Consider the following 14,199-nt stretch of genomic DNA (forward strand, 5'->3'; position numbering starts at 1 on the left):
CACACACACACACACACACACACACACACATAAATTAGTAGTTTTACTGTTTCCAAACAAATATATTTTTTAACTTCACAGATTGCCAAAAAAATACTCTAACCTTTTTGGGATTTCAGATCTATGTTTTTTCCTTGACTGACATAAACATCTATCATCCCCTGATGTGTAGAAGCTTTTAGACATCCATCCGCTGAATCTGAAAAAGATTCAGAATGAGAAGATTAAACCCTGATCCATGTTTGTTCTTCTGAAGCAATAGTATTAATGACTCCTCTTCTAGAATTAACAGGTTTTATGCAGGGCCTCTTCTCTTTAGTCTGGAGTAGCTGCCATGGCCCACTCAAGTAAACATTGCTTTAGTTTTGCCTACATTTTCAGCATAGGCTTTTTTCCATGGGAGAGAATTTCACTCGGAGAAAGCCACCACAAGCATGCAGCATGGGTGGAATGCTGCATGCCATACCTCTCCTCAAGTGCAGTAAGGCTGTGATGGTTTCGCCGATTTTTAGATTTTACAATATCCTGGGTAGGGACCAGATATTAAATCTGAATCTTACATTTGAGTTTGGAGGAATAGGTAGGGAGATAATTACTGAATTTATTTATAGCAACCGGCACACACTTACAGTAAATAGCACAATTTTATTATTAACTGCTTATACTGGAAGTAGTCTTTGTTTTCTTCCATATTTATTAGCTTTTGTCTATGATCATGTAAGACTGTCTAAGGAAACTGTCTACTTACATAGACAGTTTAGACAGACAAACAAAAAAGAACCAGCCAGATCTGGAAATAATTTTCCAGTGGTCTCCATTTCATATCACTGTATTTGCAACCCATTCGGAGTTTAAGAAAACAAACAAGTTTCAACAATATTACAACAAAGACCCAAAGAATCAACTTTTAATGAAATAAATGGTATTTTTTGCTGTATATAAGAAACATAAATCCCACTCTTAGTCTAAGAAATGTGTAGCAGTGTGTAGCAATCCAGAGACTTGTACAAGTCTGAAACAAGGATCTGCAGTCCTTGAGAACGATGAATAGGAAGTGGTTGAGATGACAGTATTTCTCCACTGCAAACTTTTGTTTATCCAAAACTTTACTGGCAATGGCAAACATGGCAAAAGATTAGCAGAGACCATTCAGTTTTTCTGATGGGTGTGTGTGCACACGCACGCGTCTGTGTGTGTAAGGAAAAAAATATATTGTGACAGAAAATTTCAAGAACTGTCTAAAAATCACAAGATTTAATCCAAATGAAGCTAATTACAGATGACGTGGCAATTTGACATGGCCAAGGTATTTGGAAGAGGATATAATTAGTAGTGAGGGAGACAGGTGAGGATCCTAGCACAGACACCAAGGGCTCCTATAGACGTGCGGGGAGCCTGCTCTGGAGCACGGGACTTGATGCGCTCTGGCAGCCTTCCACGTGTCCCTGCACTGAACAATGGCGGCGGGGCGCTTTGAAATAAAACACGTTCAATGGGCTTCAGTTCTAAGTGCCCCACTGCCATTTTTTCAGCACGGGGATGTGGAGATGCTGATATGTGTAATGCACGGGCACTTTCAATTAGCGCAGCTTGCTAATTAAGGTGCCCAGGGTTGTGTCCCAGAGCATGTACAAAAATGCTCTAAGCTTCCCAGAGCTAAGCTTTTTAGTGGCAATATGTACTCACTGAACTGATGTGCATTTTTTTCCTAAACTAATTTCTCAAACTAGAAGCAACAAACCAACTTGCCACATATAAGAGAAACAAACTGGGAAGGGACTGTTATTCTACAGCCAGGACAGCTTTCTTAATGGGGAAAGTATTAGAAAAAAAAGTAAGTGTGCCTAATCTAATTTTACACAGCTTGGAAACTGACAGCATTTTTTGGCTAAAAAAAAAATAATGATAACAACCAGTGCTAGATGGGAAACCGTTTTCTCATACCACATATATTTGGAGACATCTAAGCGTTTTTCCCATCCAAAAATCAGAATGAGTAGTCAAAAATCTTAACACTTTTCATGAAGTGAAAATCCAAATTGGTTCAGATGGACTGAAATGTTTTGATCATTTAGATCTTAACTTATTTTTCCTATAATTAAAGTAAAAATAAAGAAAAGATCTTCCAAAGTAGAAAAGATTTTGTTTAAACAAATGTCAAAATGAAATGTTTTGATAAATTCATTTTTCCTAATTGAATGAACTGCTCTGTATCAACACTTTTCCACAAAAAATGTGCTTAAGTCAGCACATGTCAACAAAAATTTGGCATAAAAAATTCTAAGCAGCTCTAGTGACCACGAGTAATAGGATAACTTTCACACAACTGTAACAGGGTGCAGAGGCTGGGATGCCACCCCTGCTAGACCCCGGTGGGAGCGGCACTGCCTGTGCAAGTGGGAAACTCACCCGATGAGGTCTGGGTGAACCACACTTCCCCAGCACACTGGAGAAGAGCTCTGGGGAAAAACTCACCCAGCAGAGTCTGGGCAGGCCACACTTCCCTGGCGTGCCAGAGAAGAGCTCCAGGGAAAAACCTGGAGCAGTGTGCTGGCTCCAGGATTGGGGGAAACACATGCCCTCAGGAACTGGCACTGATTGGCCCAGGAGGAAGCCTGGGCTATTTAAAGGGAGACGTCAAGAGAGCCATGGCATTTGGTGTCCCTAGGAACAAAGGTGGTGCAGCAGGACTGGGGAGGAGACCCACAGTGCTGGAGACCCAGCCAGGACACCATGATCCAAGTACCATGAGTGGAATGACCAACGCGACCCATCCAGTGAGATAAGTGATGCCAGATGGTGGGGTAGTGGAGGGTGGCCCCACAAGCTGGAGGTCCAGGGACACAGAGGGAGTTCCCCAGGAAAAGGGTCGCCAAGCCCATCAGGGAAGAAGGCATGAACAGATCACAGAGCCAAGGTTAGCCTCAAGGGACCCCCTAAATAACACACACAAAGCAGGGATTTGCCTGTACTGACCGAGTAAACAGTCACCAGATTTGAACCAGCTGCAGGGAGCTGAGCTGCACCTTCAAACCTGGGGCTCAGAGTTTTTCTTTACAGCCTTCCAGACTACGTACTAGGCAAAGGGGTGAGAGCCTGTTCTTTTCTTTTTTATTTAGTACTCCCAGGCCAGGGAGGGACAGCAGGAGAAAGTAGGATCCACCGTGCATCTAAGTGGATCCTAATCCATACACCTGAATCCTATAAAGCTGTTTAGTTAAGTCTTGGGGACTGGCAGGGAGAGATTCCACTGCACAAAACCCGCCAATCCAGGGAGAACCACCGAACATAGAGCCTCACAACAGAAAAGAGTCAGAGGCTGCAATGAAGGGAGTGAGAGGGGACAAGAAAGGTGACTGCAGACTAGACCAGAACATCTAAACCTGAAGAGAGAGACCTGTCCAGAGGAGATGGACACCAACCACTTGCGGAGCATGTAACCAAAACAAGTCAGGAAGAAATCGAGGTCCAGTGACTCCCACTTACCTTCAACGGAGAGTTACGACTTGTCACCTGAAAGGAAGAGGGCAGAGTGTAGGGATGTTGGAGCTGTGCGGAAAACTGGCCCTTGCCAGGCTGACCAACACTTGAGATATCATCCATCCTCCCAAAGATTATCATAACATTAAGATGTGGCAGACGAGAGGGAGGGCAGATGAGACAAAGGTCCCAGTGATCATAACTTGACAAAGGGAGGTGAGGGACCCACACGCCTGCACAGGGGTTTTGCTGATAAGACATCCTGACCATAAACTAGCCTCTACTTTTGTTTTAACTGGTGAAATAATTGGCTTGATACAAGTCAAGTTATATTTATCACTATAGGGAAGAAGCCATGCTTGATAGAAGAATGACCCACTAACTAGAACTACTGTGGATGGGGTGGACCATAACTGACCAAACAGCCAATGCAATCTGGAAATTATTCCATCTGCCTCTGTGTATCACCAGTCTTCAAATGAAGAGTGCTTCCCTCTCAAATGCTAAAGAGAAACTCTCCTAAGAAAAAGCTCTCTTGAGATTCTCCAACAGAACTGCCTGTTCCTAACCTTGAAACAACATTAAAAGGGTAGAAGAGAAAACTTTAATTTCATGTCTGGAAGAGATTCAGTTTAAACAAAAATACTTCTACCTTCAGGGCAAAGTCCTGCTCTGCATAGTACAAGTACACTCAGAGGCAGGAAACAGGAAAGAGTATATAGGCGTAAGACAGAGTTCACTCTTCAAGTTTTCTTGACTTGTATGATGCTGACAATGCTCCATGGACCTTATAAACAGAGTCCAGGCTTCTGGCCCCTTCTGTGGGTGCTGGGATTACACAAGTGCCCTTCTGGAGAATGCTTTTGTGGAAGAGTAGCTTCTAAGCATCTGCTTGGCCACAGCCGGCCACTGCCTCCCCGTGCTTTCATACTCACTTAAACCATAACTGAGTTAGGGCAGGAGTTAAAAGGTCTTTAGAAGAGGCACAGGTTACAGCTACATTTGGCAAATGCTGAGTATTTTGTTGCAAAAACCTAGAACCCTTTGGCACTAAACAAACAGAAATACAATGCTACAAGCCATGCTTAGCCCTAAAACTGGGCTTCTGGAAACAATTCAGCAATTATATATTGACAAAGAAATTAAAATACCTAGATGGTAGATTAGATAGAGTATCAACATTTAAAAAAAGCTAGCCTCCTTTAAAAAGGCTGTCGAAGGTACTGCTCATGACTTCAATTTCCTTTTGCTGCTGTCTCTCTTAAATTAATTACAGAAGGGACTAAAAATTAAGAAACAGGGCCTGGAGAACCTTGGATAATAAAATGGGCTGAATATGCAGGTTAATAGGACAAAATGCACAGCTGAAGTGTAAATGGAAAACAAACTCTACAGAAAAAGAAGATAAAATAAAGATACTATTTTACATGTAGAGATATACAACAGTAGATGATTTTATTATGAATGAACTACTGAGAATAAGCAGAACTAGAAGATGCTCTAAATACAGAATCTATTACAGACTGACAAGTCAAGGGGGAGCACAAGGATGAATCATTCTAAAGGAAATGGAACAAACAGATGGTTAGAACAAATGACTTGCTACTCTTAAACAATTTCAGCTATCTAAGCATCGGCTAGTACAAAAGCGTGGTGAAGCAAAATGTCCTTGATAATGTTTGTGTTCAGCTTAATGTCTAGAAAACTGTTCTGCACAAAGCCAATCAGTCCAGAGACAGCTTAGTTAGCCTTTATACCTCACCAGAAAGAAAAAATGGAAACAGACTCAAGGTAGGAAACCTGGAAATCAATGATCCAATTGAGACTGGGGTGTAGTATACTAAGGTGTGAAGCTACAAGGGCATTAAGGGTGAAATTATATTTTGTATGTCTAAATGGCAGCTTGCCAGCTGCATATCTTCTTGTCTGGCACTTCCTTACAGTGTGCAATTCTATTACCACTGCACTGTGGACACACGAGTGTATGTGCATATACAAACATGCAACAGGCTATGCACTGGCCAGGCAGGTATGTGGCTATGTACATAATTAGGGGAACTCCTCCACTTATTAGTCCCAATTGCTTAGTAATTAGGACACTCACCCGGCAGTGGGAGACTCAGGTTCTAAGTTCCCCTTGCCTAGAGGGGGCTTAAACCATCATTTGACTTCCACCTAACCATCAGTTCCCCTCACTCATGCTTCTTCTGAAGCGGAGCCGCTGCAAGGTTGCCAACCCAAGACAGTATTTTACTGACAAACTGCAAACTTCTGACAAACAAACTTTTTTACTGACATGTGTTTTACATAATGTAAATAAAACCCTTCTTCCAGACCCTAGACAAGGGCTAGGTTGAAACACAGTAGAACAGTTTTGGTTGTCAGTAAAATGTATTTGCATATTATCAGTAAACAAATGTTCTTTGGTTGACAACCGTACTTGACTGCAGCAATGGTTTTACACCATGCTTCCCCCACCTCAGGGTTCCCCACACACCCCCATATCCTGGTATCCAACTGTATGCTGCACCACATTACACCCGTCATCCCATTCCCTGCCCATCAGCCCCACTCTCCTCATCCCAACATGGACCTCCAAAGACAAACCACTGTCTGCCTACCTGCCACCCAGCAGCATTATAGGCAATGGGAGGCAGTGTAGTATGAATTTTTGCATACTAGTTATTATGCTTAAATTATAATAGTATTGAATTGATAAACCTCTTTGATTGTATTAGCTTTATTTTTGTCTTTTATGAAAAACTGAAACTCCATTTTGTGCTTGTTCCCTGCCTGACATGAGTAAATGAACTTTGTATGCCTTGTGTATGTGAGTGCCAATGTATGAATTAACAGACTGTAAACTAATTAAGCTAATTAATGGATGGATGGCTGAAGAACTCGTCTGTGATCAGGAGCAAAGACGACAGTGAGAAGGAATTTTGCATATCCTGCCATTTGAACTACATAACGCTTCAAGGCAAAGATACCAACTATACAATGCTTCACGACTGAAATACCAACTCTGAGATACCAACTTTACTGGAATGACCTCAAGTTGCGATAACCATTAGATGGATAAGAAACAACCTCTAATTAAAAACTAAGCATGGAAAAACCTCAATGCTGAACAAAGACTTGAAATCCCTATAAAAGTGAGATGCAAACAAGTCATGATGGAGAATCCATTCTCTGAAACCTCCTGGAGCACGGGCACATCTGTTCGCCCCCGCTCATCACCCTCAATAAGCCTAGATTGGCCATCCAGTGCTAACGTTCATTGTATCATAGTTGGTGGAGTCGGAAGGGACCTGAGCAGATCATCAAGTCCGAACCCCTGCAATGGCAGGAAAGAGTACTGGGGTCAAATGACCTCAGCAAGGTGGTCATCCAGCCTCCTCTTAAAGACCCCCAGGGTAGGAGCCAGCACCACTTCGCTTGGCAGTTGGTTCCAGATCCTAGCCGCCCTGACAGTGAAGAAGCACCTCCTGATGTCTAGTCTGAATCTACCCTCTGCCAGCTTGTGACTGTTATTTCTAGTCACTCCTGGGAGTGCTCGGGGGAACAGGGACTCCCCCAATGCCTGCTGGAACCCTCTGACTAGTCTGTAACAGGCCACTAGATCCCCCCTCAGCCTTCTCTTGTGGAGTAACATTGAGTAACTTCTGCTAGTAACTATAACATCTTACTGGAATGGTTTTGTCTGTATGTCTGCTTGTATGTATGCTCGTGTATGTCTGTTTGTATGACTGGTGTATTCAAGCTTGTGTATCTGCTTCATGTAATCAATAAATGAGGCATTTTGCCTTATCCCCCTGTATAAGGTCTTACTCTTGATTTGAGTAATTGGCAATTTGAAGTAACAGCAGCACCAGGAGTAGCAGCAGCATGTAGCTAGAGGTTGGGAAGCAGCCACAAAGCCCTGACAAGAGCTCCCTTCAGGGCGCTGTGCTCCTGCTTAGACACCAAGTGGAGGCTCCTGCGCTCCGTCTGTGCTTCAATGCTGTCTCCAGCTACTTGTTCATGTTTTTTTGGAGCTGATTTTGCAGAGCTGTTTCTGCTTCATGTTTTTATAGAAGACAGGTTGTTTAGGCAAGTTTACTCTGCTTATTTACAGAGTGTCAATAAGATTTGAGTCTCTGTCCTTTGCGTTTCATAGTCATTGGCTAAAATGGATGGAGAGCAGTGCAATGGGGAAGTTTCTGTCCCACGGGGATCAGGGGTGTAGGCTAGAACCCAGTGCCCTCAGAAACAGCAGTCATTTCACTAAACCACACACCCTCTAAGCTCAGGGGTCACAACCTATGACCTGTCAGCTAGATCCAGCCCACAGAGCCTTTGGATCTGGCCTGGGGCTGTGCCTTCAGTGGCAAGGGATTTTCCCTCAGCCATGCTGCTGTTGGGCACCTGGGGCTCTGGTGGAGGGGGAGCACTGCCTGTATGGTGTCACACTCCGGTACCCTGGGCTCCAGTGGAGGGGGTCTTTTGCCATGCTGTGGCTAATCAGTGAGGAGAAGCAGTGGTGGCATCAGGGTCCTATGCCCATCTACCTCTGACCTGAGCTGGGCCACTCTGGCCCTTTCCCCCAGCCAGAAAACATATTTAACCTGTGCTGTAACTTGCTCCTTTCCTTTTGACCCCATGCATCTTCTTTTCTTAGCTCCCCAGCAGGCCGCTTTCAAAAGGAGTACTAGAGAAGGGACTGGATAATAACTTGTAGCATGGTGTTCCAAGCACTGTACTGGGATTTCAGAGATCCAGATTTAGCCATCAGGACTAGAACCTGGGAGTGCCATCCTCCTCCTCCTCTCCCCCCACCCATGACTAGTCATCGATTTTTGTCTGGCTACGTTTTCGTGACTTCTACATTCCTAGACATATGAAACCACACGCCTGCTTGGTTAGTGTATAGCTTACTGAGTACACATTACATACACGCACACTTAACACGTACACACAAACAGAAGTAACAGCATGGTAAACTGCAAAAGTGCCAAAAACACCACTCGTCCAGCTTGAGAACTGACATTTAGGCATACAAAGGGCAACACAATTCCACTTTAAATGTCAGGAATAAGGAAAGGCAAAAACAAAATGTGACCATGAAAGTTTAAATAGGATTGGTAACATGAATAAAATGAACCCTACTTACTTCATTAATGGGTACACTAGAGATGCCCAAGCTTAAATTCATAGAGAGAGGACGAGTCTTAAAAGGTGTTCTTAAGGATCATTAGGAAACAAGGCCAAGAGGGAGGAAGGGAATCACAAATGGCAGTTTCTCTTCTGCTGCATTTGAACGACCTTACCCTCCCCTTTTTGAACTCGGTGAGAAACAGATGGTGTCACAGAAAACTAAAAACCATAAAATTAACAAGCTACACTAAACATTTATCTTAACATGACTAACAGGCTGGAAAGGATGAGATAATTTCTGTACAATCAGTGGCTCAAAGATCTAGCAACAAGGTTTTTTCCTTCCCAAAAACAATTCACTTTTCACATTTCTTCCCCACTTGTAAGTACTGTATAAAGTAGTGAAATATATATATCTCACAAGAATTAAGTCACCAAAACCTGTAACTTGATATGTGCTACTAAGACATTTAGTATCCCAGCCTGCAGTAAGATTATTTCATACTTTGGCAATCAATTATTGCCTTTCACATGAACATTTTATAAAATTGAAAAATACTTAAGGCAGAAGTTGACAAAAAATATCCATGGGTCAAACTGGAATATTTACAGTAAAATTCTAGCTTTCCCAGGAGCACTGATCTTGCTTCCAGTGGCAATACTCCCACTGATTTCCAGAAAAGACAAGCCCCAATTACGGCTCAATTAGGTGAAACAACAGTGACAGAAGGAAATATATCAAATATCACAGCTGTTTAAACCCTGCCTTCACTGGCCAGTAAAAGATCCCTCCTAATGCAGGGGTAACTGCCAAGGATCCAAAAAAGCATTGTGTGGGTTGTCCCATCTGAATATCAGCTATCCACATGGCTCATTTGGCTTTGCCCTGATATTGCTACGTATCCAGATATATGTATCTTTTTCACAGACTACAAAAAACTTTAACTTCAGTCAATCATCTGACCCAATCACTTTAACACACTGGAGACTGAGAGTAAGATTAATGGGAAACAGAGACTTCTGTATCCTATCTCTCCCACTGCCCCCTCTCAATGATACAGCTCCCTTTGAAGCAAGTTGTCATCTCACCTGGAGTCCCCACACTTCAAGGAAGACATGGACAACTGGAAAAAGTCCAGAAGAGGCAACACGCTAAGAGGCAAGAACTAAGATTATTTAGTCTGGAGAATAGAAGTCTCAGTGGGGATTGTAAGGAGGATGGAGATAGACTATTCTCTATAGCCACAGGGAATAGGGCTAGAAGCAGCAGAGCAAATTTAGGAGGGAAATTAGGAAGAACTTCCTCTCTGTGAAGGTGAGGAACAGGCTACATAGAGCCTTGGAAATTTTCAAGAGCAGGTTAGAAAGACACCTGACTGGGATTGTTTAGTCAGCATTGATCCTGCCTTAAGTAGGGGGCTACAAGATGACCTCAAAGTCAGACCTACTGTCCTATGAACCTATCATGGATGTTCCCGTCAGTAGTGTAAACTCATATATGGGGTTTTTGAAGAATTCCTGGTACAGTTATGTCAGTGAGTTTGTCCATGTAGTCTGGACATTCCCATTATGTATTGTGTATTATGATATATTACTTAATAATAGGAAAGTTTTAAAGGTACACCAATGAAGCATAAAAAAGCCAATGTACCACAGCTGCCTTTGGCAATTCCTTTTTAACTTTTGAACATTCAGGACTTAATTTCCTCTTCCCAACTACAATCTCTGTTTAGAACTTTTCTTGCATGTTTTTAAAGACAGCTGCAATCCTTTTATCATCATTGGAAAGAACACTGGCCTTCAACTAAACACCATGTTCCAGAAAACTTATTCACAGAGAGCAAGAGGCATTTAATTCCAACCCTGGTAAAAAAAAATTTCAGTTTCATATTACAGATAAGGACTGGAAGTTAATCTTTTACGGGGCCTAAAGGTATGCCTGTGTTTTATCATGCCCAACAAATAAGTGCAGCTCTCTTACTTCACAGCATCTTCCTTCCACAAATACAATTAATTAATGTAGGTATATTCTCCAAATCAGGTTCCACACTAAGTGTAAATCCAGAATATTCAATTCTCATCACAAAGGAATTATTCTGGATTCACACTTGCAAAGTTAAAGCAGACTCTATGTTAAAAATGAAATAGAAAGGCCTACTATTTATAGTATATTACTTTACTAGCGATCATGTATATTAAATGGTAGTTTGTATGTTTATACTTAACAAACCATAAGCAAATTGAACTGAATCTTTTATCATGTGTCAATGCATCCAAGGCAATATGCTATACTCATGGAGACTACAATACACATTGTTTCCATTTCAGCATATATAATAAAACATTTTCAGACACCATATCTGCAGGGAGGTATTGCTTCCTGGAGATTTCCTGGATAGGATTACATTTGGGTGTCTAGGTAGATATCCACTGTCTGGAATTTTTATCATATGGGAGTCATTTCTAAGCTTTTGGATCGGAAGTGCTGCAGGGTCTGTCTGCATTAAACATTTATCTATATACCTTCATTGCTTTCTCATTATAAAATGGCCAATAGCAGTTTTAACAAGTTCTTTACTTCTACAGGAAAAAAGGTAAACATATAAACTTCCAGGATTAAGCTTTTAAGTGACTACTATCATTACTGTTATCCAGGGCACCAACTGCCCTGATGGAAAATACATAGGAGAGACCAAACAACAACTGCGCACCAGAATGAATGCACACCGGAAATCAATCAAAAACAGGAATACCCAATTACCAGTGGGGGCACATTTCTCACAAGAAAACCACTCTCTCTCCAATCTCTCAGTTGTAAGTCTCCTTTGGTGATTAGAAAACACTTCTCAGTGAACTCTACTTCATCAGCCTCCTGGATACTAAAAATCATGGACTAAATAGAGACATTGGACTTATGACACATTATAACCTGCCTGACATCTGACTCCCCAGGTACTTCTCCACTATTCATCCCCCTTCTCTCCCCCACACCCAGCCCATCTCTCACTCCTCAATCTACATCTTCACTGACTGCCAAAGAACCTTGTCTGCCTATGTCCTTAGACCAACATGGCTACAACCTACACCCCTACTATCATTACTTAATATTTGTACTGCAGTAGTGCTCAGATGCCTGAGTCAAGATAAGGCTTCTATTATACTAGGAACTATACAATAAGATCAAAAGAGCACACTGGCTATATTTTGTATTAAAGCAACAAATACGTTTTACCCTTTTAAGGTGCAAGAAAACTTGTGTTGTAGTTGGACTTCTTCCATTCTCACTTTTCAACAGTGAAATGACAGCGATGAGTTTTTAAGAGAGCATACAATGTGGTAAAGTTGCTAGCCTAGAAAACAGGCATGATGATCCTAGGCATAGGGCACAGTGCAGAAGAGAGCTCAGAGACATATGAAAGAAGTATGGAGGTGTCATTGGCAGAGCATAAAAGAGACCTAGTTCTGACATGTAGGCAAAGGTGAAAGGTGAAGTTCCATGAAAAGGAGGACAAGAAACCTAAAAAGTCTGAAGTAACTGGGGTGTAAAGAATATTTTGATACAAGCAATTTTGATGACATGTAAAGAAGGGCAAGCAACATTTTTATATCAAAGGCTTAAATGCAGTAGTTGCTAGAGACTTCTATTACCTTTAGTAAAAGGAAAACAACAACATTTAAAACCCTGGGAGTATTTTAAAACCCAAACTCTCCAAATTAGGATTTAGTTTCACATCTGGGTGATTAAATAAATCATCTTATAGGAACCCCCAGAAATAAAACATGCATTCTGACTTTCAGAAAGCGGGCCCTGTAAAATGCAGCTTGCCATACATAGAGGAAGGGTGGAGTTAAAAACCCAGATTATCATGCTGAACATATGTTTGGTGAAAAATACATAATAATATGATGCATGACATTTCCTCATTCAGTTATGCTGCAGATACTGTAAGTCTCTTTTTTGTTCTTCACAAGTAGTAAAATCTGGAAAGACTGAATCTGTATATAAATTCTTGGTCTTGTGTTTCAGTTCTGGGAAACCGGCAAGCAATGGTCAAATAAACAAACTTATGTTAACAGCAACAGACAGCTCAGATCATTTTCAAGTTATCACCCAAATGTCACATATCCCGTGTGTTTTTGATACAAGTTTATACCTAATGAAAATTAAAGGTTCAAGTACAGTTTTGAGACAGTGAGGGACTCCCGCTACTACATGCACAGCATGTTAACAGATGTGAGGAAGCGAAGTAAAATCGCTCCATGTCTTTCAAGATTTAAAGGTTGGGTTTTTTAAAAATGGCAACAAAGCTTCTAAGGAAATGAAGCCTAAAATGTTATTGCTTCAGGGTACTAGGGCTAAAGAGGTCTAAAGTCTTGCTTTCAAAGCCAGCCCTGCACTTCCTATTGGAAATAAGCTTATTATACTCCACTCCAAACAGGATGGGAGTCATTCCTGTCCAATTGAACCAACATGGCTGTCACAATATTCTCTATTTTTCTTCTGTTTTCAATTGTCCAAAAGTTCTTCTCTCTCAGAACGTGTTCTAGCTAAAAAGTAAAAGTGCGTGTTTCTATAATGGGAGGCAAGTAGTGGGATGGGAGAAGGAAACTTGTCCTGGCAGCAGACTAAAAAACATCTAATGGTCTAATGGGAACAAGACATAACAACAAGGAATGAGTGAGTTTCTAGCTAGAGTGCCAAATATAAATTGAAAAGATAGGATGGTATTAAATACAAAGCACACTAGTCCTCTTAGTAAAACTGTAAGGAATTCTGACTAGTATCCTACTGACCGTTTCAAGCAGTGATTTAAATCAGATAAGACAGGAAAAAAAGGTTAGGCTGATCTAAATTAACAAATAACTTACAAGCTACATATTATTTTGTCATAGAAAGTTTCCAGCATAGCTGTTCAGCAATGCAAAACTACAACTCACTCTGAGTTGTACCAGACTAAACCTTTTAGTATGGCTTGTTACTTTTTTATGGTTTCTATTTTCTGCAACACCTTCTGGGCCTCACTTTGTTCAAAAGGTGGAAGCATGCTGCTTCACTGAAGCTTGGCTCCTGCTTCAATATGCTTATTTTCGAGGGTCCAGTTCTGTGAGGCACTAGACACCTGTAATTCACAGTGAAAAAATTTGATCAGCAAGGAGAAAAATACATTTCAGACATGTCTCAGAACAGTAGCCAGATATTAATGCCAAACAAAATGGAAAGAATGGAAGAAAGCTAGAAATACGGGTAAGGAGGATTCAAAAGTACCAACATTAGAATAATGCTCAATTCCTAGTGAGTATAAATATGCAATTCTGCAGGGACAAAAAACTGCTGATCAGCATCATTTCTACCTGCTGTCTTGTGTCAGATTTATATCTTAAAGTTAAGTGTTATGCCCCTAAACTTCTGATCGTTCTCCTTTGTTGCTACCATTGGTGCCAGCCCTGCATAATCATATACCCCACAAATACCGTACCCACACACACACACACCTGCACATCTCTGGGGGGAGCCCCACTCACTGCTACATGCACACTCCCTACCACACATGCACACCCCACAGCCCCCCACAAACCCCATAC

The 14,199-nt window shown here is 41.5% G+C and overlaps 1 protein-coding gene across 1 annotated transcript in view; it reads right to left on the minus strand.

Annotated features, from left to right (window-relative positions):
* FAM185A (family with sequence similarity 185 member A) overlaps positions 1-14,199 on the minus strand; it is a 90,936-nt gene that overhangs the window by 31,637 nt on the left and 45,100 nt on the right. Inside the window, exon 6 of the mRNA XM_019509462.1 lies at positions 104-199. Within this exon, the coding sequence (XP_019365007.1) occupies positions 104-199 (96 nt within the window). The remainder of the gene's footprint in view (positions 1-103; positions 200-14,199) is intronic.

Source organism: Gavialis gangeticus, unplaced genomic scaffold, assembly GCF_001723915.1.
Source record: "Gavialis gangeticus isolate Ggan-Ray unplaced genomic scaffold, GavGan_comp1, whole genome shotgun sequence".
NCBI lineage: Eukaryota > Metazoa > Chordata > Crocodylia > Gavialidae > Gavialis > Gavialis gangeticus.